This window comes from Ursus arctos, unplaced genomic scaffold, assembly GCF_023065955.2.
Source record: "Ursus arctos isolate Adak ecotype North America unplaced genomic scaffold, UrsArc2.0 scaffold_2, whole genome shotgun sequence".
NCBI lineage: Eukaryota > Metazoa > Chordata > Mammalia > Carnivora > Ursidae > Ursus > Ursus arctos.
In genome coordinates, this window is record NW_026622874.1 from 59,358,191 (window position 1) to 59,385,015 (window position 26,825).

General features: G+C 44.5%; 1 protein-coding gene and 1 pseudogene across 4 annotated transcripts in view; both read right to left on the reverse strand.

Moving 5' to 3' along the window:
* DDR2 (discoidin domain receptor tyrosine kinase 2) overlaps window positions 1–26,825 on the reverse strand; it is a 127,806-nt gene that overhangs the window by 42,445 nt on the left and 58,536 nt on the right. The window contains exons 1-2 of one of the 4 annotated variants that reach the window (XM_026517236.4): window positions 25,587–26,090; window positions 17,204–17,312 (exon numbers count right to left, since the gene is read on the reverse strand). The exons of 1 other annotated variant lie outside the window; for it this stretch is intronic. In XM_026517236.4, the coding sequence (XP_026373021.1) occupies window positions 17,204–17,312; window positions 25,587–25,595 (118 nt within the window). In that variant the 5' untranslated portion in view covers window positions 25,596–26,090. Of the gene's footprint in view, window positions 1–17,203; window positions 17,313–21,748; window positions 21,826–25,586; window positions 26,091–26,825 lie in introns of those variants that run through there. 2 more of the 4 variants (XM_057314856.1, XM_026517238.4) reach the window with 2 other exon arrangements.
* LOC113268793 (U6 spliceosomal RNA) lies at window positions 16,801–16,900 on the reverse strand (annotated as a pseudogene).

Sequence of the window (26,825 nt, forward strand, 5' to 3'; positions counted from 1 at the left end):
CATCAGCCACCCTAAAAAATTCCCATAGCCCATCTACTTCCCACTTATACTGCTACCATTCTAGGCCAATCCCCCTTGCCCTAAAACCAGGAATAGAACAATAATCTCCTACTCAGACTTCCTTTGTCCGCCTTGCCCCATGTATCTATGAAAATGTAAGTCAGACCATGTAACTCTTCTGCTCATCGCCCTCCAGGAATTTCCCACCTCATTCATAATAATATTCAAAATGTATGTGTGGTCTCCAGAGACCTGCAGAGTGGGTCCCCAGCTGTCCTGGACCCCTGTCCAGTGCACTCCCCCGTCTGGCCACCCTGGCCTCCTTGCTGGTCCTCAAGCACACTAAGCTGCTTCTGCTGGCATTGAGGTATTTCATTTAATAATGGGAATAATCTGTGCAGGTTGAGGAAAGAGAAGCAAAAGACCATATTTCCTATTATTTTTCATATGTTAACATACCTGAAATCTGAATACATCTTACAAGCAAATGGTGAGTCATAGATGAACTCTCTGGGGGTTTTTTCTTAGAGTTACACAAAGTAATGAGACATGGTAGAGTCAGGAGTGTCTTACATTTGATGAAGTACAGTAATAATAGCATCCATTTAAAAGCATTTGTGCGGGGGTGGGGGAAGAGGGTAACTGAGTGATGGACATTAAGGAGGGCATGTGATGGAATCAGTACTAGGTATTATATAAGACTGATGGATCACTGACCTCGACCTCTGAAACCAATAATATATTACATGTTAATTAATGGAATTTAAAGAAAATAAAATAAAAGCACTTGCCAAGTGTCAGACAATGTGGTATTTTCTCACTCGTTATTTCATATTTCTCACGAATCACCCACCTATAGGTAAGAGTTTAAATAACGGCCCAAGGGGGCACCCGGGTGGCACAATCGGTTAAGACCAACGTTTGGTTTTGGCTCAGATCGTGATCTCAGGGTTGTGAGATCAAGCCCCATGTAGGGCTCTGTGCTGAGTGCAGAGTCTGCTTGGAATTCTCTCTCCCCCTCCCTCTGCCCCTCCTGCTCATGTTCTCGCTCTCTCTCTCAAAATAAATAAATAAATCTTTAAAAAAAAAACCCTGCCGGAGGCCAGTCATCAAGTAAATACTAAGTCACTTTAGAATCTGACTCGAAAGGCTCCCTCTCTGCTATACAACCTCTGAAAACAAAGAGATTTCAAATCCACTCTGGGATCTGAGCAAAGTTCACAGCTTTTCTGGGTCTCGGTTTTCTCATGTGAAAAGCAAGGGAGCTGCATTAGATGTTTTCCAAGGCAGGGGTTCCCAAAAGCCAGGCCACGGACCAACTGCTCAGAGTTGCTTGGGAAGGCTGTAGAACATCTGGTGTGAGCCCCCTCTTCGAGACTTGTCTTTGGGAGACCTGAAACTGCCCAGGAACCCGCATGTTTAAAAAATGCCCCAGGTGATTCTGCTGTGCAGCCCGGCTTGGGAACCACTGCTCCCAGGTCCCTTGCAGCCTGGACACATGATGACTCTCTGGGGCCATTCCAAAGTCCAGAGACATCCACATTCACAGTCCCCCTGGGCTTTCATTCCTGGCTATCATGCATCTCCAGTCACTGGGCCACAAGTGTAGTGAGAACTTCTGTTTCTCGGAACATCTAAAGTAAACCAGAAATGGGGAAAGAGGGTCGCATGGGGTGAATCATGATATTGTTGCAAATAACTTCTCCACCAAGGCACCGCTTATCCTGGGAACAGCAACCAGGAAGTTTTAACAGAGCTGCTGCAGCTGAGCCACCTTCATGAAACACGTCCATACTTCCTGGGCTCAGGAATCCTACTATTTTGTGTTCTGACTATAACTATTTGGTACTTTCCATAGTTAGCAAAAAAAAAAAAAAAAAAAAAAAGGGGGGCGGGTAGAGAGGGAGAGAGATCCCACCTAGGATACTCTATTTGGTGTCAGAAGAGCACCACTGCCCCCCACCCGGCTCTTTGCTCCCTCTTCTAGTACTGTGTTGGGGCTGCGACCCTCACGGTGTGCTCAGGGACCGGCAGCGCCACTACGACCTGGGAACTTGCTACGGGTGCAAAGCCTCAGTCCCCACCCCCGACCGTCAGAATCACTCTGAGGGGGGAGCCTGGTCAACTATGTGGTCACTGTCCTCCAGGTGAGGCTGATGCAGCCCTGGTTTCATAACTGGAAGAAGTGGGGAATGAAAGGAGACTTCAGTTCTCCACATGAAAAAAAGCACAATTCTAACTGTGTCAGTGCGCCCCTTCTCCTCGTCCCCTCCAGTCCTTCCCTCACACAACCACGTGTGGACAGCAGTGGCAACACCATGACGAGAACTGGAAAGCCTCCTGAGCTGTGGTCCACGTGGCCCTGAACCTCTGCCTGGGGACCAGGGCAGGAAGGACAGATGACACGTTTATTCCTGCTAGGAGGCAGTCGAGGAGTGAGAAGTAAACCTGCCTTTGGGAGTCAGTCATCTGGTCAGTTAACAAATCCTACAGCTCCTACTTCCAGCAAATTTCTTGAGTCCAGCTATTTGTCTTCCTCTCCACGCTGCCCACGCAGGGCCCCACCTCCGCCACCTCACAGCTGAACTACTATAATGCCTTCTAGCCCTTCTTCCTGGTTCCTCCGCCAACCCTTGTCCACACAGCAGCCCAAGCGAGCTTCCCAAAACCTTAATCTGACATGAACCTTCTAACAGCCTTCCAGACTTCCTGGGTCAGTGTGGCCCATGAGGTCTGAAGGATGGGGCCTCTGCCTACCTCTCCAGCCTCACCTTGGGCTATCCGCACATCTCTGCTCTCTAGATCCCAGCACACTGGTCTCATCTTGACTTCATAAATGCACAAAGTACCTTCCAGCCTCAAGGTCTCTCTGTATGTCATGTTCCCTTTGCCTGGAATATTCTTCCCCTCCCCTCCCTTACCTGCTGACTCCTGCAGCTCTTGGGGAATTCCTCTGAGCCCTTGGGGAAATTAGGAATCTCTGTTACATCCTCTTATAATGCTCTGGTTCCCTTCTTAGTGTTCCTCACACTTGTAAAACAAATAGTTATTTGTTTAATTTTGGTCTCTCCACTAAACAGTTAAGTGCCATATGGCCAGGGAGCCTATCTTTCTCTCTGTTATTTCCCTAATTTCTAGTAGGGTGTGCTGGTATTAACTGAGTGCTCAATAAATATCTGTAAAAAAAAGTGATAAAAGAAGTTTTCTGCTGTTCATAATTATGGGGCTTAAAAAGAGAGACCTGGGAAATTAGGCGAGGGTAGCCCTGACTAATGATGTTTGACCAGGCGGTAGACATGTAAAACTTCCTTGTAATTCTGGATCATTACGTATCTATTGCAACCCATCTTTTTGTTCATGTATTGATTTAATGAATGTATATATTAAATGTTAATGTTAATTTATTTAATGTTCTTGAATTTATCTAACAAATAAGTTTCTGCTCTGAAGATATAGTACTGAACAGGACAGATAAAATGACTGAGGCTATGGATCTTACATTCTGGTAGAGGAGAGAGGCCAAAGGCAATAGATTTGCAATAATCAGACAGACAACCAACGGTCTCTTTGACCATAGCGACCATTAGTTGTTATTATTTCAGACAGTATGACAAATCTGTGGGAAAAAAGCTAAAATATGACAGGGGGATAAACAAGATGAGTAGGGGTTCTTTTAGGTAACAACCTTCACCAGAGATTTTCTAGTTCCCTTGTGCTTCTTTGCCTCCTTATTGAAGCTGTGAGCAATTCGGAGAATAGTAATCATGTCAGATTCTCCCTTTTTCTCCTCAGCAACTGCAAACACATAGTGCCCATCAGATGCTGAATACACATTTGGCAAATAAATAAGTAAGTAAAAGGGTAGAGGGATGGAGAGATGGGTGGATGGATGGATGGATGGATGAATGGATGGAGAGTTCACGTGTGTTGAACTCTCAAGGGCAGGTGCTGTGACTGAGTCATGTCTCCAGAAATGATTTCTTTCTCAACCATCTCCAAACGACAGCAAGCAGTAGGGATGCTCTTTCAAGGGCTTTGTGAGCATTTGAATGAGAGGAAGAGAAGCTTTAGCATGAATATTAGTCAATGGACACTGGGTAACTGTCCAACAAAATGCACCAAGGAGGGATCCCCAAGCTTTGGTGACAAGAGGCACAGAAGATGGGGAAAGAGGTGGGAATCACACTGTATGCCTTGATGAGGATCCCCAGCTCAATGCCAGAGCAAGGCTCTGAGCCACAGGTACCTTCTTCAGATGATGGGAGTGGGTCTGGAGGTCTAGATGTTGGGACCAAAGAATATAAGGATAAGGATAGGGAAATCAGAGATAAGAGCCAGAAAAGCAGCCATTAGGCAAAGTTTCTTGGTGAATCAGTTTTCCCAGGGGCCTCAGAGAAAGGGCATAGGAAAATAGAGAAGCTGATCTTGGATGGCCTTTCCCATCCTAGTGGGTCTTTGGAACCAGGATAAGCCTTGGCCCAGGGCAACCAACGTGGCACTTCTCAGCAGTACCACTGTGGTTTTCCTATTGAGTATGCCTATTTTTGGTAAACTCCTTCTGTGGAAGGGATCCTGGCCAATAGCAAAGACGCAGAGTGCCAAGTCCTAAATGTCAGGCCCCCTTGCTTTTCCCCAAGCCCACTTCTTTTTTTATCAGATCCCATCCATCTGTCTCTGCACTCCACATTATGAAAGATAAGGAAGCATGAAAAGGCAGAGAACAGCAAGAGAAGCAAGAGACCCGGCAGCAAAGAAGTGTGTCCTGATTTTGCCTGCTGAGTTGTCTTGGTGGTTCTTGACGCTTCCGCTACCCGCCAATCTCCTGGACAGAGAAGCCAATTCACTTTCCAGTTTCCCAGAGTGGAAAACTACCAGTGCCGGCTGCCCAGGCAGAGCTCGATCTGTCCTGAGCACCGGTAGGGCCTGGCAAGCAGGCTGGCCGAGGAGAAGCAGCTGCCACTAGGCCCCAGCTTCCTAAGAATTATTTTCACACCACGCTGCCAAGGTTGAGAGCCTGAAAGGGCTGCTTGTTCCATGATGTTTACCATCTCACCGCTAGCTCCAGACCACAGGCTTACCCGTCAATGAGTGTCCTATATGCCGCTTCCAGGAACACACACACATGGCGCACGTGAGGCCCGAGGCGTGGAGAGCTGACACCTGGGCCTCGCTGGGCACCAGGAAGACGAGACTGACCAGGAGCAGGGTTACTGGGGTCAACCAGGGGACCCAAGATGATCTATGGTCTAAAAGAACATCTGCAATAGTAAACTTTAAAGCCACAAAGGGACCTCAGGAACCAACCCCTCCAACGGCTCTACGTTAAATATCAGAACCTCTGAGTCCCCCGGAAGTGAACTGACTTACTCAAGAATGCACTGCTGATGAGTATAATTAGGACTGACATTCAGGTCTCCTGATCCCCGGTTCCTCTTTCTTCAACCCCTAGCTACCATGATCGAATTCTTCCAATTCCAGAAAGGACAAGATGGTCTCATTAGAGAAGCTGGTGCTTGGGTCCCTGATCCCCACAAGCTCCACATTGGAGTCTACTTCAAACTGGGTCACTATTCAGGTACATATCTACACAATGGGATCCTGCTAGGAGCCAAAGAAGATGACTTGGGTTCCTCTAGGTACACAGGGCTATTCTGCCAACATACCTTTTGCCCAAGTTGAAATTCCCCTTAGGATTAGCCCTTTCAAATTGCAGCTTTCCTAGAGGCCCAAAATACTTCCCAGAAGCAATTATTGCAGAAGATGGGTCCCCAAGCTGTATGGGATTCCAGGGTAGTAAAGTGAGGGTCAGCCAAGATCCATTCTTCATCCTGGCTCACAAAGACAGCAAAGGCTCCACTGTGAAATGGTATGTCCCTCTCTCCAACAAGGAGGTGAGTTGAAGGGACAGCCGGGTAGCCATGAAGGTCAGGAATTGAGAAGAAAACTGGGCCATGGTTTGGAAGCTTAAAACTGGATTCTGTCATTTCCAAATCATGGGATTCCAAGACAAGTTCCTAAACCCCTCTGAAACTGAATCTCCTCATCTTTAATAATATTACCAAGAGGGTTGTTATAGAGATTTAATATAATGAATACAAAGGACTCGATAAGAGAAGCTCTAACAAAGTCCTAAATATTGGTCTAACCTACTAAAAGCCAACAAATTAAAATTATCCCTTTCCCAAGGTGCATCTGCCCTATGCCCATAGCCAGGGCTCCTCCAATGCCAGGATGAATCATTTCTTACGTTAGCCAGGCTTATTGATAGAAAATATACTTCATTGTTTGGCCTTATGTCTCGAATCGAGGCTATGGCACCCAAAAGCCTGAATTTCTCCCCTACAATGCCAAAAGTAAGAGCTTTATGCATATTTGGGTAAATTGAAGCACATTTCACTCTATTTACAACCATTAAAATGCTCTGCGGATAGGCCAAAGCAGGGAGACTGCAGGCATGTGGGGAAAAGCACAGAGGCTGCTCTCTCTCTGCACCAGCTGTAGTTCTCACCACCCTCAGACACCAGGAGGCTGGGTCTCTGACACTTCACCCTAGCAGCTGCAGCTAGGGCACCTCGGTCCCTCATCCTCCTCCTGGCTCACTCCCTCTGTACTTAGTATCCCCATCCTTCAAAGGGATGATATTCTTACCAACTCCTTCTCAGGTTCCTCATATCTTTCTGAGATCAAGTCTCAAGTGGCATAATTTATATGCTTTTTTGCGGAAAAATACAGAGAAGCCTGGGAGCCCCTTGACTTCCTTCCTTCCCACCTTCTCCTTATGCCTCAAGCACCTACTGATCGCCTGTGTAAGCCAAGGACTGCGATAGGTGTTGTTTGTGAATATGCAAGAGATCATTGCTGCACCAAATAAGACAAAGACCAAAGTCATAAACATCTGTGAAGTAGGGGGGAAAAGGTAGCATATTTTTTAACAACTCATCACCTCTTACTTAAGCCCCCCAAAAAACCTCACTGTTTTGAATGTCTTAACTTTTACTTTACTTTACTGTGTATGCGTCCAAACCACGAAAAATTCTGGGAGGCCTATCTTGCCACATCCATGCCCTTCAGAGGCCTGCTGGCTAGGACCAAAAGCTAAGTCAACAATCACACTATTCTCCCCCAGAAAAATACACTGCCGTGGATAAGCTTGCCTGGGCACCGGGCCCTGTGTTCCCTTGGAGTTAGGATGGCCAGAGTTCAGGGTTGTTAGAAGCCCCCAATTCCCAAAGGTAACAAGTCTTTCTTGGAAACCACAAGGGACCATAATGGTCACTAATGAACTCTTTTTCTCTTTCCTCCCCCATCATCTGCTAAATAGAAACCATTGTTTTATGGTATTTGGTTTATTTTATTTTCCTTTTCTTCCAAAAGTAACAAATCACAACCCTCAATATTTGCATATAACTTTCCAAACCTGTTAACTTCCCTTATCTCATTGGGCCCCCATAATAGCCATGTGAAGTGCACAGAGTGGAGTTTATTCTCCCCATTTGTAAGTGAGCAAAGTGAGATACAGAGTGTTACCCAAAGTCACAGAGCCAGAAAGTGACAGAGCTAGAACTGGACTCTAGGTCTCTTGATTTCCACTGCCATGGTCTATTCACCAAACACACTGACATCACACTCGGTGTCAGCACTCACTCTCCACATGATCTATCATGAGACCTCAGGGTCAAGAAAAACCACCAATTTGGGGAACAATCTGGACGGAGAACCCAGGAGGGCTTACTGCCTGTCTACATCTTAGAACATCTTAGAACATCTTAGTCTCAGATTTGTTGAAATATGATAGCAAGGGGTGCAGGGTGGCTCAGTCAGTTAAGCATCCAACTCTCGATTTCAGCTCAGGTCATGATTTCAGGGTCGTGAGTTCAAGCCCTGCATCGGATTCCATGCTCAGTGGGGAATCTGCTTGAGATCCTCTCTCTCTCTGTCCCTCCCTCAAATTAGTAAATAAAACCTTTAAAAAAATATGATAGCAAAAGGAACCTGCATCCTGGTTACAGGATATAAAATCAGTACACAAAAATCTGCTGCGTTTCTATACTCTAAAAATGAAGTATCAGAAAGAGAAAAAAAAATCCCATTTATAATCACATAAAAATATAAAATACCTAGAAATACATTTACCAAGCAGGTGAAAGACCTGTATATCAAAAACTACAAAACATTAATAAAAGAAATCAAAGATGATACAAATAAATAGAAATACAGTCCATGCTTATGGATAAAAGAATCAATCTTGTTAAAATGTCCACATTACCCAAAGAAATGTACAGGTTCAATGCAATCCCTATCAAAATTCCAATGGCATCAGAAACCAGGGATGTACTGTATGGTGACTAACATAATGTAATAAAAAAAAACATTTAAAAAAATAAATAAATAAAATAAAAAAATAAATTCCAATGGTGTTTTTCAAAGAGATACAACAAATAATCCTAAAATTTGTATGGAACCACAAAAGAATACAAATAGCCAAAGCAACCTTGAGAAAGAAGAACAAAGCTGAAGGCATTACGCTCCCCAATTGCAAGATATATTACCAAGCTACAGTAATTAAAGCAGTATGGTATGGGCATAAAAACAGACATTTAGATCAATGGAACAAAACAGAGAGCTTAGAAATCAATCCACACATACATGGTCAGTTAATTTACAACAAAGGAACCAAGAACATATAATGGGAAAAGGACTGTCTCTTCAATAAATGGTGTTGGGAAAACGGGGCAGCCACGTGCAAAAGAATAAAACTTGACCACTATCCTATACCATGCACAAAAATTAACTCAAAATGAATTAAAGACTTGAATATAAGACCTGAAACCATGGAACTTTTAAAAGAAAACACAGGCAGTAAGCTTCTTGACATGGGTCTTGGCAATATTTTTTTGAACCTAACGCCAGAAGCAAAAGCAACAAAAGCAAAAATAAGTAAGTGGGACCACATCATCCTAAAAAGCTTCTGCACGGCAAAGGAAACCATCAACAAATGAAAAGGCAACCTGCTGAATTGGAGAAAATATTTGCAAATCATATATCTGATAAGGGACTAAAATCCAAAAAATATAAAGAACTTGTACAACTCAATAGCAAAAATCCCAAACAATCCAATCAAAAAACGGGTAGAAGATCCAAACAGACATTTCCCAAAGAAGACATGCAGATGGCCAGCAGGGACATGAAAAGACGCTCAACATCACTCATCATCAGGGGAATGCGAATCAAAATCACAGTGAGATACCACCTCACACCTGTTAGAATGGCTACTATCAAAAAGACCAGAACTAACAAGTGTCGATGAGGATGTGGAGAAAAAGAAATCTTTACACACTATTGGTGGGAATGTAAATTGGTGCAGCCCCTATGGAAAACAGTGTGGTGTTCCCTCAAAATATTAAAAATAGAACTGCTATGGGGGTCCCTGGGTGGCTCAGTGGGGTAAGCATCTGCCTTCGGCTCCTGTCATGATCTTGGGGTCCTAGGTTTAAGCCCTGGCATCCAGCTCCCTGATCACTGGGGAATCTGCTTCTCCCTCTCCCTCTGCTGCTCCCCCTGCTCGTGCACTCCCTCTCTTTCTCAAATAAATAAACAAAATCTTAAAAAAAAAAAAATAGAACTACTATGGGAGCTTCTGGGTTCAGTCAGTTAAGCATCTGCCTTCAGCTCAGGTCATGATCCCAGGATCCTGGGATCAAGCCCCATGTCAGGCTCCCCACTCAGAGAAGCCTGCTTCTCCCTCTCCTTCTGCCCTCCTCCACCCCTCCACCCACCCCCTACTTGCTCTCTCAGGCACACTCTCTCTCTTTGTCTCTCTCAAATAAATAAATAAAATCTTAAAAAATAAAAAAAAAAGAACTACCATGTGATCCAGCAATTCCACTTTTGGATATTTATCTGAAGAAAATGGAAACACTAATTCAAAAGGATGTATGCACCCCCCCCCCATGTTCACTGCGGCATTATTTACAAGAGCCAAGATACGGAAACAACCAAAGTGTCCATCAATGGATGAATGGATAAGGAGATTGTGGTATATTATACAACAGAATCTTAGTCATGAGAAAGAAGGAAATTCTGCCATTTGTGACAACATGAGTAAAACTTGAGGGCATTATGCTAAGTGAAGTAAGTCAGACAGAGAGAGACAAATACTCTATGATTTCTTTTATATGCGGAATCTAAAAAACAAATGAAAAAACAAGCTCTCAGATACAGAGAACAGATTGGTGGCTACCCGAGGCAGGGGGTAGAGGGTGGGAGGAATGGGTGAAGGGGATATAAATTTGTTAAAAAGTAAAATAAGGAATCTAACTGCTGTGGGCCCTGGAAAGAACCTGCATCCTGGGAGGAAGGACAGGGCACAGCACTTTGTCATCAGAGCGTGAAGACCGAGCCTGTGATCCGAAAGCACTTGTCACGTACTGAGGACCCCAAAGTTACGTGGCTCTTCGCTTGTTTACCACCCTAACCTCACTTTTGCCCTCATGACCCCTCGATGACAAACATCTCCCCACTCTTACTTTTCTATTTGTGCTCGGTGCCTTTTCTTAAGCTCAAATGCTCTCCTTTCCTCTTTTCCCCAAGCCTCACAAGTGCCTTCACGTGCGGCTCCCTCTCCTACCTTTAGTACTTCAGCCAACAGGACACTGGAGACCCGACCTGGTTGTCTAGCACAGGAACATTCTGTGAGTCTAACACTTCAGGAGGCAGCGGGGCACAGAGGTCAGGAATACGCCTGCTGCAGGTGGACCACATCCTCGCTCTGCCCCCTAGCTAGCTCTGTAATCCTGAGGGAGTTACCTAATGTTTCTGGGCCTCAGTTTCTCCTTTGTTATTCCTTCTAGTAATAACACTACCTAACTCGTAAGACCATCGTGAAGATTAAATCTGCTGACACCCACTCAGAATGGCACCAGAACTTTATTAAGTGTGTGTTGGATATTAGTTGGGACTCTTCTTTGAACTCTGCATTCTCTTTTTCCCTATTTGGCACAACCAAGGATGTTTGAGGGGTATATGAGCTTCTGTTGTCCCCAGAGAAAGATCCTTTTACTGGCAGGAAGGATACCAAAGGCCACCCTCAGGCTAGACTTGACAAACAAACATACAAGCAAGAAAGAGCCAATCTGGGCAGCATCAGGCATGCTTGCTTAAGAGAAATTCAAGCAGGGAGGTCTCTTCCCAGCCTTTTTATCTCTCTCTGAGGGCCCTGCTCAGGCCGAATAAGCAATCTCTCTCTCTCTCTCTCTCTCTCATACACACACACACACACACACACACACGCACGCACACGCGCGCGCGCACACACACACAGGCACAGCACTAGCACCTCAGGTCTGGTTTCAGAAATCTGAAACTAGTACCACGGTCTCATTAGATGAGGCCCCACAAACCCTCTCACACATCTCTGGGGACATGAATGATGAGAGCCCACGGAAACAAAAATGATTCTCCAATTTGGAAATGTGTGTACGTAACTTAACATGTATCAGCTTTGGTGGGAGACAAGGGGGTGAGGAGAAGGGGACAACTCTGTGCAGAAGGGAAGTGGAGCATCTCTAGTGCTTCGGTTTCTTTTTGAGGCTGAGTCAGTCCCGAAGGGCTTCTAGCTCCAGCCTTGCTTGCTGGGCATGCGAATGAGGCCAAGGCTCCAAGAAGGAGCCCTGTGTGCTCCCCTTAGTCTTCTTCTATTCCTCCGTCTCAGGCTGTCCCTCAAACCCCAGAGACCTCTCACCCCCATAAACGCACACTGGCAGTCACAAAAAGGAAACCATGAGGGTGCCCAGCTATTATGTGATTATTGGAGAAAGGTCCTCACTGGTTCCCTCGCAGGGCTAGGTGGTTTTAGTGGTATGAACGTGGGGCTGGGAAACTGAGCCGTGGGTTCCTGCTTTACCATTAGCTAGATGTGTGCTCAAGGACAAATCACTCACTCCCTCTGACACCACTTCCTTTATCTGTAAAATGAGGAAGAGGGACTTGAATATTGCTAAGGTCCACAGCCTAGGATGCTAGTTGCCTCAACCTGAAGAACTCACTGGAAGGTAGGACTGATGCTGGAAATAACAAAACCACAGCGATGAAGCTAAAACAAATGTGGAGTCTATAAGAGAAGAATTCCTCCTCTCAAAAACCCAACCCCCTAATGTCTTTGTCTGTCCCCTGAAGGTAGAACATTCTAGACACTGAAGGAGGACTCCCCCACCCCAGGGCTCTGAATTGCTAGTAGGCTGCCTGCCTCTTGTGAGGGGAAAGTGTGGAATGGAAACAGGAAGCCCCAGCAATGCCCTGCCCTGGCTCTGTACCATGGATCCTAAATGCCTGGGTTGCCTATTCGGGAAAAGAGCTGTTTCTCCCTTTTCCAAGTAAAAGCAGTTGTCACAAGCCAAGTCAGAGGGTGGGACCAATCGCCCTTGTGCTCCTCACATACAGCAATTATCTGGTTGGTTGGGTGAGTCTTTAGGACCTCAGAGCCCTGGGCTCTGTGTCCAGGGCAACCAGGTCACTTCTACCCATCCTCCTACCTAGAAACCCATGAGATTCTGGGCCTTGACTGGCCATCGAAGGAGAAGCCTTGGAAGAGTCTGACCTTGGTGGCTGATCAAACGACTACCACAGCCCCGAGTATTCTTAGGCTTGACTGTGAAGTCCAAAGACTTCCCTTTCTCCTGGAGGTACTCGCAAGCTCTCCAGTTAAGTCCTGTAGCCCAGCCCAAGCTGGGAAGGAGGGGAAACTTGACCCAAGGACCTACAAGAGGATGGAAAAGCTGCCCCTTTGGGTCTCTCACTCAGCACCCTCCACCAGGCAGCCCATGTGTACCTCTCCCTACCTTCCAGCCACTGCATATGCTATTCCTTCTTCCTGAAAGACTTTTTCTTGGACCCATCTCCAGAGAAAGCAAGCCCTACAAAAGGCCCTAGTACTATGAAACTCCTGCAGGTTAGGTGGCGGCAGGTTTTCTATACCCAACCTGTCACTAAGGGGCATTTCAGGGTTTAAATTTTTAAAAATACGTATCAGCTATCCTCTTTGTGCTTCACCTCAAAGGCAAAGTTGTCTTGAAGTTCAGATTTTAGATCCCTGAGTCTGAGAAGTGCCAGGGAGTTGGGGACAAGCAGATTTTCTTACAAAAAACAGCCGTGCAAGATCAGGGATCCTGCTTCCAAGCCCAAATCCCATCCATATCTTCCAATACAGGCAGTAAAGCTCCCACACCATAAAATCATAGTAAGTTTGTGACAGAAAAGCTCTCACAGATCATCTAACCCAACTTCATCTCACTCCAGGTGAAAGGACTAAGGAAGTGTGAAGAGAAGTATAATAGCATGCTTAGTGTCACACAGATCATTAAAGACCAAGCCAGGATCATAACTGGGTTTTTCCTCAAAATAACTTTCTAAGTGAGTTAAATACTATTTTCTAAGTGAACTGCAAGTCATTCACCAGAATGTTCTAATAATATCCAAATCATTCTCGATTTGTAGAAATGTTTTTCAGAAAGTGTTAGTATGACTGTTTGATGGGATGCCACTAGCTAAATGATACCGCTGAGCCACGATTTTGACAGAGGAAACTGCCTCAAACTTATCCAATGACTTCCCATTGAATCGACAGTCACTGGGACCCGGTCCCTGGTGCACTTTATACCTGGAAGATGGCTCAGCACACTGCCCACACTTCAGAACTGGGTACGCACCCCTGCATGCCAGCATTTCCCGCAGGGACCTGCGGAGCCTACGCTGCCTGCAGTGTAGCCTGCAACACTGCTGCTACCGGAAATGCCACCATTACCACCTGCCCCGCCACCTGCTTTGCTGCCACTGTCAGAGTTCCGGTGCTACAGCACAGTGAGCCGACAGCGCCCTGCCACCATGTCATGACCTACCACCCGTATCGCCCTAGCACCACTCTGCAGCCTCTGTAGGGAGACGCCAGCAGCCAGGATGAAATCTCCAAAATGGGCTTAAATGGATGAGCTTATTTTAGATTACTTATATTATTAATTAAGCTTAATGCTTAGCCCAGTTACTATCTGCCAGACAGTATTTTATATCAAATAATCTATTAAAATATGTGTCGATATTTTAACAATTGGCTCTATATCAGATCTGTTTATAACCCAGTTCTCCTGAGTTAAGTCCAAGATGCTATCTAGTTACACCATGTGACCAACCTATGGGGAAAACTTAGCTGGTCAAGAACTTCCACCTTTCAAGAGACGCCAATAAGGACTTCTAAAAAGCCATCCATAAATCCATAAACACCCGTTTATTATACACCTACTCTATGTTCATCAGCGTGCATGCCCTAAGACTCCATGAAACCCAAGCTTCGTGACCAGATCCTTTAACACGGATTACATTTTCCCATTGCTTGTCTCCAGCTTACCCTGATAAAATAGAAGACATGGTAGAGAGAAGGATGAGTTCTTCAACATACCTCAAATATTCCATATTCTTATAAAGACCTTTGCAAGTCAAGACCTTTATTTCTTTTTCCCTGGCAGAAAGAGCCAACAGAAATAGTTGACCGCAGGAACAGGGGGGAAATGTTTTAAAGATAACTGTTTGCGGTCTTCAAACAGCTCGTCTCCTGCCTCAGAGCTACAGCAGTGTCCTCTCACACAGACAGCTCACTCTTTTGGTGTAGTCATTAAAATGCTCTCATGTCATTCCAGTCTCTGTGAATGTGTCTGGCACCAAAACTTTCTACCATTCTGCGCACACATAGCAACACCTCCTCGGAGACCCAATCAGGGAGATGGCACTGGGCTTGTTAAGGGGAACAGGAGGCAACCACACTTCAACCGGGAGAGAGGAACACAGAGGAGAAAAATGAAAGAATGGTGAGGCCGAGTTCAGATCTGATATGTACCAACTAAGCTCATTACAAGAAAGTAGTAAGATGCTGGGTTTATTAAGCCAATGAATCTTTGATTTTAAGGTGTTTTGATTATTACTACCTTTTCAGGTATGAAGACTACCTCACGGAGACGGAATTCTTGCAAGGGGAAGAGGGTGAGAATGTCCACAATGTTATGGTATAGGAAAAGGACAAAATAAAAATGTCCTCAAAGATCCCAAAACAGCATGCAGCAACTGGAGCTCTCATACCCGACCACGGAGGGGCAGATGGGTGAAAGCCCTTTGGAAAACTCTTTGGCAGTATGGAGAAAAGCATATCGTATGTGACATATAACCGAGCAATTCCACTTGTAGGTGTATACCCCGAAAGGCTGAGTACAATCTTCTACCAAAAGACCTTTACGAGAATGATTAGAGCAGACTTATTCATAATGAACGCAAACTGGAGGCGATCCAGACTCCCATCCACAGTAGACTGGGTAAATAAAATAGTCAAACAAAGTAACATTATACAGCAATGAAAGCAAACAGCGGCCAACTGCATGCAACGGTGCCTACGAACATCACAAACAACACAGTGAATGAAAGAAGCCAGACACAAAGGAGCATTTAGGCATCATCTGCTTCCACTTATATAAAGTACAAAAACAGGCAAAATTAATCTATATTGTTAGAAAGCAGGATAACAATTAGCATGGGGTGAGGGTGGGGAGAAGTGACTGGAAAGGAGCAAGGAGAGCCTCTGAAGTCTGGTGAAGTTCTGTTTCTTAGTCTGGATCCTGCTGATGGATGTATTCTGTTTGTAAAATTCATCACACTGAGCACTTATACTGTGGGTACTTTCCTATATTTATATTTGGGTCAACATGAAAAATGGACGGCAGTCCTTCAGCCTTCCCTGCACTCAGGCTTCCCCAGGTAACTCTTTATGCCCGCCCACTCTGACGCTGGGCGTGGCCATGCCACTTGCTTTGGCCAACGAGATCTCAGCAAACATGACTGATGCATCAGCTTGAAAAATGGGGCACATTTGGGCTTCTGCTCTTGCTCCTATGCAATTTCCATGAAAACATCCAGGCTTGTCTGCTGGAGGAGAGAGCATAGCCCAGGTGCCCAGGCGTCAGAGCCAAGGCCATCCTAGGTGCACCAATAACCAAGTGACTCCCAGATATGTGCATGAACCCAGAGATCAGAACAATAGTTCCACCAAACCCAGACTAAGTCACCAGCACTACCCAGGTTGTTAAGAGGACTGCTGTGGAAATAGACAAGTGATAAAACTGAATACTTCAATTTAAAGTTAAAATATTGGGGGGGCGCCTGGGTGGCAGAGTGGTTGAGCGTCTGCCTTCGGCTCAGGGCGTGATCCCGGCGATCTGGGATCGAGCCCCACGTCAGGCTCCTCCGCTATGAGCCTGCTTCTTCCTCTCCCACTCCCCCCGCTTGTGTTCCCTCTCTCGCTGGCTGTCTCTATCTCTGTCGAATAAATAAATAAAATCTTTAAAAAAAAATAAAGTTAAAATATTGGGAAAATTTTTAAAAATTGGGAGAAACGAAAAGATTTCTTTTCACACATCTATTTTTGAGTACGGCCACACCCGTTAGGAAAGACTGCCGAGATCCCGCAAGACCAGGGTCCCAAAAGCACAACATGACATCCAAGTAAAACACAGGCCTGAACCAGAGAAAAATAACTGGAAACCCAACCTGCAGAGGTTCTAGGAGGCATCTAAAATTCCCTCCTTGTGTCTCCTAGAAGATGGAGAAGTAAATGGCCGCTTCTTGCACTTTTCTTCCTTTCTTTCATTCATTCATTCATTCATTCATTCATTCATTCCCACTTACTCCACTCTACTTGGTATCAGGAGCCCTTTCACAATAGTCAAGATGTTATATAGACACAAGACATTAGTTTCTTTTTTTTTTTTTTTAAATATGGAACGCTTCACGAATTTGCGTGTCATCCTTGCGCAGGGGCCATGCTAAGACATTAGTTTCTGATTCTGCTTTGGACATGTTTCATCATGAATGTAAAAGGAAGGAAGGGAGGAAGGAAGGGAGGACAGGGGAGGGGAGGGAAGGGGGAAAGAGGGAGGGAGAAGAAGGAAGGAAGGAAGGAAGGAAGGAAGGAAGGAGAAAGAAAGAAAGAAAGAAAGAAAGAAAGAAAGAAAGAAAGAAAGAAAGAGAAAGAAAAAGGAAAAGGAAAAGAAAAAAGAAGGAAGGAAAAATGACCCTGTGGATACCCTTGGCAGGGCCTTTCCCAAGATGAACATTGATGGACCTGAATGTCTGGCTGGTCTTCTAGCGTGTGGCTGAGCAATGGCTGTGTTACCTGGATTAACCTGAGCTTTTGCAGAACTCAAGATGGGCAGCAGCAGGAGCAGCACCAAGGGCATCCTGGGAATGGAGGTCAGCTCAGAAGATGGTGTTGGAACTGGAGCCTGCAGTCCACCAAAAAATGCAAGAAAACAAGAAAGAGGAGAGGAAATGCGTGAGACAAATACTATCGACATGAATGAATATAATTTATATGATTATATTTGTGTTCTTAGAGTCTTTATTTCTCTATCTGGGACTCCAATCACAGACTTTGAGGATTAAGTGGGACATTCAAGAGTCACATAATGTAAGAATTTCCAAACTCTATTAGATCATGGAATTAAAATTAACAAAACCATAGGCAGGTAACAAAGTTTTAATAAGATACATACTTAACCAAATTGTGAATAGTGATAAACTAAAACATTTATGAAGTTTTCATAATTTTGATACTGATTCCAATATTAAACCAAGAAAAATGTTCAATGATGTTAATGTGTTTGCCTTTCAAAAGATCTAAGGTCAATATTTATCCTGACTTACTGGCTCTGGAGTGGTAGGTACCTGGGATTCTGTATCTTTGAACTTCCCCAAATGACCTGTGTGGTAAGGGCTTCAAGTTGAGATATTGGTATGAACTCATGTTCAGCTTAATAGAGATGCATATGGTTACATATGGAACATTTACAGATACAGTGTATATAGTATACACACATGTGTCTCTTTGTTGTATCAGCCCAGAGGGCCCAGAAGCCAGACACCACAATAGCAGCAAGTAAGCCTGGTGCCATCTTGGTTTTTAATACCACTCTCCAATGAAAGGAATCAGAGTTCCCTGGAGAAGTGGCTGATCCCAGGCCTGGGGCAGGACACATACAGAATCTTTTAGTGACAGAAATCAAGAAAGTATACATATATTTCAGCCCGTCATATACATACATAAATGATGGGGATATATCAAAGGGACACAGGAACCAACTGAAAGAGTTCCCAGTGGCCAAAGCTGGAACAATGTGAGCAAAAAAAATAAACTAGTATTGGACTATAACTCAAGGTATAAGATAAATATCTACCAGTCCATGTTAATATAAACAAATGACTGAATCAACAAATGAGGGAAAAGAGAAAAATTTCCCATTCCAAAGAATTCTAAATAATTTATGCAGACACTCTGCTCTTAAAGAGGTGGCACATAACCTCACCCTTCAGGTGAACGGCACACAGTGACCTTCTCCCAAAGAGTCCAGTATGGAAACAGAGAAAGGAACTTTTCAGTGGAGAACCTTGATGAACACGACCTCAAGCCAGGTGATAGAGGTTAACCTCACCTTTGATAAGTTATACTGATACCACATCTCCTGGATACGAAGTGATGAGAATGCACTTAGCCTCTGTGGTTTTCCTCCTAAAAACTCATTATCTCAGTCTAATCATGAGAAAAACATCAGACTGATCCCAGTTTAGGGACATTCTACAAAATTCCTATTGAATCATCCCCCAAACTGTCAAGATCACAAAAGACAAGAAAGTCCTAAGAAACTGTCTCAGCTAAAGGAGCCTAAGGAGACATAAGAATCACATGTAACATGGCGTCCTGGGTGATGATCACGGAACAGATAAAGGACATCAGGGGAAAACTGAGGACATCTGAAGGAAGTACAGGCTTTAGTTAATAATAATACATCAACATTGGCTCCTTCGCTGTGACAAAACTACTGTACAAATGTAAGATGTTAATAATAGGGGAAACTGGGTGTTGGGTAAACTATCTTTACGTTGATTCTTTAAGTATAAAACTGTTCTAGAATAAAAATTGTATTCAAAAGTTTCTACCAGGTAACACTAATCATCAACCAGACATTGGATCTACTGTTATAAATAAACATAATTAGATAGGGAGACAAAATCCCCTTCAGCTGGGTGATTAAAGAAGGCTTCATGGAGAAATCTGATCTGATCAGGTTCTTGAGGGCTGAATAGGATTATAATGGGCTATACTGGGGATGGAGTCAATAATACGCTAACATAGCCAAGACCCCTATTGAGGAAACAGAAGCTTTCTATGATGTTTTCTAGGCAGGAGAACTCTGACCTGCCTTCCTCAAAAAAAGTGGTGAAAGAAAGAAAGAAAGAAAGAAAGAAAGAAAGAAAGAAAGAAAGAAAGAAAAGAAAGGAAAGAAATGAAAAGAAAGAAACAAAGAAAGAAAGAAAGCAGATATTCAGATGCCTGAAGAGGATGGAGCCAAAACTAATCAAACACACAAGACTGAAGTGGCCTTATGGTGAGGGTCAGGGGTGGGTGATCCACACTCCTCAAAAGGATGGTAAGCCTGGTTTCATGGCGTTGATTTGGACGGGCTGAAATATGTGTCTCAGTGTGCCTCGTCACTGCCAGCAGCAGGAACACTGTGTTTCCATAAATGAGTCCCCAAACTAATGTGCCCAGAAAAAGAAACACACAGGCAGATCTTGGAGACATTGGTCGCGGCTATAATCCAGCACTGACCCTGGCCATGATCCACGATGTCCTTCCACAAAGACCCGAGCTCCTTGTGTGCAACCTTTTGGCTTTGCAAACCCTGTCTTGGCTAACCCCCCCTCTCCCTCTGTGGAGGAGTCCTGCAATTCTCTCTTGCGGCACTTTTCTCATGAGCCGTAGGCCATAACTTTCTCCCCTCTATAACCTTCCCCAGTTCCTTCTATGAGGAATGTCTCTTACACCTCACTCCCTTCACCCAAACACACACTGATTTCGCCTCCACTGGATCCTCCATAACATAGTTATAAAATGACCCATGCAGTCATTACCTTCAAAATAGCTCATTTTTGTATCTCCAAAAGAATATATTTTGTGCAAAGCAGGTACTCAAAAATGGTTTTTAACCGAATGAAGCAGAACTCACTGGAAGCTCAAAAATTTTTGACTGAATCTCCTTTTGGACACTGTTACTCGGTTTCAGGTTGTGAATCTCCAAAACAAGCGATTATTTCTGCTTTCCTTGCTGAAAAGTAAGGTGTCGGCAGCTAACACAGAAGAGCAGAAGTACTCTAACTACACCACGGATCTCTAGCATGTGCCAAAGACTCTCTCATGTAATATTCACGGTAACCCAATGAGGTGCGTTTTCATCAGCAAGGTAATTGAGGAGGAAGAGGTTAAAACTGATGCAGTTACACAGTTGACAGCTGCCAAAACTCATGTCAACCAGGGTTCGTATTACTCCAATATCCACACAGGTTTTGTTGTTGTTTGTTTTGTCTTTGTCATCATACTACGCTCTCCTTTGATCTGTCCTCTGCTGACGTCACCAGAGCTACAGTCCTCGGGACCTCTGCCAGAACGCTTCATGCTCTCTTTGTCTGATCAAACCTCTCTGTTCAGCAGCCACTTCCTCCGTGAAATACTCTCTGGTCCTCTTATTTGTTACATGCACTAAAAGCTTCTTATTATTTTTCTACATAGAAACGATCCTAGTTACTAATTATGTATTCATTGCTGTCAGGTCTAATTAGGGTCTTCCCCACCCCCTTCCCCAATAAGTTCCATGTTTATTCTACTCGCCATTGCTTTCTCACCACCAACCAGGGTGCTGGATAAATATTTGCAGCGTGAATTAATGATTGCCTTGAGCCACATATTCAGTGACTACATCTGCCCACAGTAAATTCCATACCCTAAAAGGAAGTAGACCCAAGGTTTATGATAAGCACACATCACCCTTTTCTGCCGCTTTGAATTTTTCCAAGGGTTCCATATTTAAGCAATGTGACACGTGAACAGAACCCACAAACATACATGGAAGAACTTCAAGGAGGTAGAAAGGCCCTTCTGTATCCACTTCTTTGGTTAATAGTACATATTCCTTTGACAATTTATTCAAGCTTTGAAAATAAAGCTCACGGGCACCTGGGTGGCTCAGTCGGTGAAGCGTCTGCCTTCAGCTCAGGTCATGATCCCGGAGTCCTGGGATCGAGTCCCGCATCGGGCTCCCTGCTCAGCAGGGAGTCTGCATCTCCCTCTGCCTCTGCTTCTCCTCCCCACCGCTGCTCGTGCTCTCTCTCTCACTTACTCTCTCTCTCAGATAAATAAATAAAATCTTAAAAAAAAAAAAAAAAAGAAAAGAAAGCTCAAGCTGCAAATATCCCCAGTCAAGGGGTGTTCTTTTATCCATTCTTCCACTAACTGTTCTCTAAGTATCTGCAGGTGCCATTCCACGTGCTAAAAAAGGCAGCTTGGAGCTGTCCTCATGGAGCAGGTCATCTACAAGCAAACAAGTAAATAAGTAAGAGCTCTAAGGAGATGTATGTGCCATGAAGGAAATACAGTGGGGTGATGTGGTAGAGAGTGAACGAGGCCTGCTTCAGGTAAGGTGGTTGGGAAAGCCCTCTCTGAGTGTGGGAGTGGCACAGAAATATAGAAAGAGAACAATGAAGAGAACTGGCAATCCAGAAAAGACTGATGTATAAATGCGAACTTACTATATTACACAAGGGGTATTTAAAATCAGGGACAGTTCATTTGTATTCAGAAACAAATAACGGTATATCCATAACTCACACACAAAAGAGAAAGTCCAAACTGCAGAAGTAGAACTCGAAAAGTATTTCAAGAAAGTACAGGAGCATTTGCTAGAAGCTCACTCTAAGGAAGGCCTGCACAAATGAGACAGAAAACAAAATCCAAACACGAAAAAAAAGGATAAAAATCTCCATCGAAATGTTAAATGTCTTTGAGACCAAAAGCACCACAAACTTCACAGAGAAGCAACAGGCTAACATAGATCTTTGACATTTAAAACAAAGTAATACCCTATCGTCCATGTACTCCACTTATTATTTGCTACCCTAGAGAGAGACTTTCGTATCTGCACAATGAGGTATACCCAAAGAAGTGCTTCGCAATATTCTTTAAATTTTATTTCATTGTGGCAAAAACACTTAACATAAGATCTAGTCTCTTAATTTTTTCAGTATTCACTACATTATTGTTGACTGTAGATACAAAGCTGTACATCAGATTTCTAGAATTGATTCATCTTGCTCAATCTTAATTTTATGCCTGCTGATTAGTAGCTCCCCATTTCCCCGGCAACCACCATTCCTGGCAACCACCACTCCACTCTTTCATTAGATAAATGTGACTATTTTAGATCCCAAATATAGTGGAATTATGCAGTATCTGTCCTTCTGTGACTGGTTTATTTCACTTAATATAATGTCCTAAAGGTTCATCAATGTTGTTGCATATTACAGAATGTCCTTCTTTTTTAAAGGCTGGATAATATTCCATTGTGTGTATATGCCACATTTTTTATCCATTCGTGTATCAGTAGATATCTAGATTGCCTCCACACCTTAGTTATTGTGAACAGTACTGCAATGAACATGGGTGCGTTAATACCTCTTCAAGAATCTGATTTCAATTCTTTGGAAAAAATACCCAGAACTGGGATTGCTGAATTATATGGTAGTTCTATTTTTTAATTTGTTAAGGAAGCTCCATACTGGTTTCCACAGGGGCTGTGGCCAACTGATGTTCAAGAAGAGTGCCGTGAATACACAGTGGGGAAAGGACAGTCTCTCCAACAAATGGCATTAACAAAACAAGATACCCACATGTAAAAGAATGGAATTGGACCATTATCTTACACCACACACAAAGATCAACTTGAAATGGACTAAAGATTTGAATGTAAGACCCGAAACTTTAAAACTCCTGGAAGAAAACATATGGGAAAAGCTTGATGACACTGGCCTTGGCAATGATTTCAAAAGCACAGGCAGCAAGAACGAAAATAAATAAGCAAGACTACACCAAACTAAAAACCTTCTGCACAGCAAAGGAAACCATCAACAGAGTGAAAGGCAACCTATACAATGGGAGAAAATATTTGTAAACCATACATCTGATAAGGGATTAATAACCCAATTTTAAAATGGGTTAAGGACTTGAATAGACATTTCTCCAAAGAAGGCATACAAATGGCCAACACGTATCTGAAAAAAATGCTTAACATCACTAATCATCAGGGAAGTGCAAACGAAAACTACAATGAGGTATCATTCCACAGCTGTCAGGATGGCTAGTATCAAAAACAAAAACAGAGAGAGAGAGATAGAGAGAGAGAAATGTGTTCTCAAGGATGTGAAGACACTGTTGGCACAATATTTTTTTTTTAAATATCAAAAACTTGGGGAAATTTCTATGAATAGGAGAATGCTAGAAACTATGGTATATTCCTACTGTGCAATACTATGCAAGACTTTAAAAGCATGAGCTGGATAGTTACATGGTTAGGAGTCCATGACATGTGTTTGGATGAACAAACAGGTTACAAGATTATGTAAAGCACACTGTATCTTTATGGGTAAGCACACACACACATAGACACACACACACTCACATACATTTATACAGACATAAAGGCTCTAGAAGGATAAACCCATGCTAATAACAGGCTTCACTCTAGTGCTCCCTCCAGTGCTCAAGTAAGAGGGTAAGTAGACACAGAGCCAGGACCCTCAGGGGACAGCGCTGATAACAGCAGGCCCCTCAGAGATTGGAGTGCTTGGCAGAAGAGACTGGGAATGGTGATCAAAAGGAAACTCTAGCCTTATTGATCGTGATTTGATTCTTAACAAGGAAAATATGTTCCTTGTTAATGTCTTTTATATTGGCTTTTCTGACAAAAAGCAATTTCCCAGGGGCAGCCTCTCAGAATCTGGAGGGGGCTTTCCAACCAATTGTGCATGTCCCAGAGGTTAGAGGTATGCGGGGAACTCATCTAATATCTGAAGAATCACTTTCGGGATTGAGCGGTGTTATTGATTAGTACATCTTATGCATGAATAAAGTAGAAGCAAGAAAAACAGTTGAGAATTGCTGCTTATACCTTTGTTTTTTAGAACATCCGCACTTCAGTAGGTGCTCATGAATGCGTTATTACTGAGCCTTACAACAATCCTTAGGAGAAAGATTACCACCTCCCCTTACAAAGTAGGGAAGTAAGGACCTAACTCACTTCACCCACTCACTGCCCAATATTTTCCAAAGAATATCAATGGATATGGAGCTCAGAGAGAATGTGTCCCTTGTAATAAAGAACCCACTTCCCTCTTTAGAGTCAAAATCCCCTCCGCTAGCCAAGCTGACCACTCCAAACTGACTCCCCAGGGACTCAGGACTCCCCGGACGTGACGGGAGATGGCTGGCTCTCCAGGTCAGGTCTGCCCACGCCAGGATCTACAAGGCTGCAGGGCAAAGCCATCAGGAAAACCAGGAAGTCAATGGAAGGGAGATGGGAGTGTGGCAGCCACAACCAGAAATGAGCAAGAATGGCAAAACAAACAAACAAACCAAGAATCTAGAAGGTTCTAGAATCTAGAAATTTCTTACAAGTTCACTCGGTAATTGGGTGAACTTCCAAAAGCCTCTTTCTGAAACATAGTCAGAGCCACATTATGGTGAAAAAGCAAGTCATCCGCACATTCTGCCTGACACCATCCCATTCTGGGGAGAGTTCACACAGGAAGGGCTCTCTCCCGGTCAGTCCCCTGTCACCGGCAGCTCCAGGTCAGACACGCCTGGGGACGAACACACTCCTCTTCTCCAACTGCCTTGAAAAGTCAGACTGTTTCCCTAGTAACAGGCTCTACTCTAGTGCCCGAACAGGGTGGTAAGCGAGGACGGAGCACAGCGGAGACGGGTCTGAAGTGGCTTCGGGCTGCTGAGTGAGGAAGGGTGAGCCACAAGGTCAAGTCTCTCACTCCATAGTGGACGAGCAACAGCCTTTCAGGGCTCCCAAACACAAGCCCTCTGCCTTGTCTCTTCCTTTACTGTAGAATTGAATACACATGATAGGTAGGTAGGTAGATAGATAGATAGATGATAGATAGACAGATAGATCGATGATAGATAGGGATTTAGATGATACATATTTTGATATAAAGAGAAACACTTTAAGAAATGTAGCTATCATAGGTAACTGCATTTGGGGCCGGGGGGAAGCACCATCATTTTCACTTTGTGATAATATGGCAAGACAGGCAGAGCAGGCAACCCTTGGGACCTCTTGCCCTAACTGGATGGAAACTTCGAGCACCTCTGTTCCTCCCAAGCGCCTTCGGAGCAACCCTAACTTACAGACGGTAGAGCCATCTTCTTCCCTCAAGTCTGAATATTAGCACAAACCATCTTTTCCTCTGAAGCAGAACTAGAGGTAGACCCCACTTTAAGAAGAGTCTGAACTTGCCAAACTCACAATCATGACATGTTCATCCACATTACAGAATAATTCTTTGCACAACCCTGAAGTGCCAGGTCCCTTTGAATAACAAGTTTCCACGGGGGACGATTAAACTAACATTCAGCGTACAAAAATGTTCCATCTACTTACTGAACGCATAAATCACTGAGCGACGCTCCACATTACGAAACAGTTCTTCACTTTACACAAGGATCAGTGCCGGGTTCCCTTGAACACTAAATCCTTCCGGTACATTCAAAGTATGATTCAATGCACTTAAATCCAGCTCCTAATCGGGTCTGCAGGAATACAGCCTGGGTACGAAGCGAGGCACATCTCCCCAGACTGTCTGTGTTCCCAGATCCAAAAGCCAGAGCCAATCTGAGGTGACCAGCCCCTCGGGGGAATATAAAAAGTCACAGATTTCCCCCGGAGATGTTCCTGCTGAGCCGTGTTAGGGTCTGAGGAGGAAGTGCCTGCCCTCCCAGAAAATTATCTACGGCCTCCAGCCTGGGCCCCTCCACCTAAAGACAGGCCTTCCCCGCAGGAAAGGGCGGGGCTCTGACAGGCGGGAGTGGGAAGGGCACAGAGATAAAGTCACCGGTCAGGCCCCAGCCGACCCACCAGGCGTGGTGCACACAGCTGTGCCTGGTACTTGTGTCCGCGTGTGAGATTCGGACCTGGGGGCGGGGGAGGGGGGGTGAAGAAACCCCACTTGCTTTAGGACTGAATGTTTTCACTCAGGGGCCATTCAGGGCCTTCAGGCTTGTTTTTCCTCTCTGCTGACTCATTTTCATTTCAGATTCAACAAATCGAAAGAGCAATCTTTGGAGTGTTTAATACTCAGCAAACAAATATGCAGAAATGAGCCTGGTTTTGGCAAGAGATGGGCCCTCAAATACACACAGACACACACGCACGCACGCACACGCACACACACACACACGTGCCCAAGTGCTCGCTCACACACCAGCCAGCCTCGTGTTATCTGGCTCCCAAAGCTTTACTGAAGGCGTCCTCACGGCCGGCCGTCCTCTGGGAAGCCCGATCTCGTGCTTCTCCGAGTGTAGCCCGCAGTGCTAAGCCAGAGGCCCTGAATGGCCCGATCTGTGCGCGTCTACACACAGGACAGACCCCAGACGACCCGAGATAACCCTCACGGCTCAGAGGCGGTGAGACAGCGAGCCTGGCTCCTGCGGCCTTGATTAGAAGCGCACTTCGCTCCCCTCCTCCTCCTCACTCACTCCTCCCGCGGTAAGATGGAGACAACTGGAGTCTGTCACCGAAGTGGAGGGGAAAGCCAGGTAACTATTGCTTCCTCTCCCTCGGCCTCTGGGGAGAGGAAAGGATGCTGAGTGACGTCCCTGCCATCGAAGACACTCCACCCCC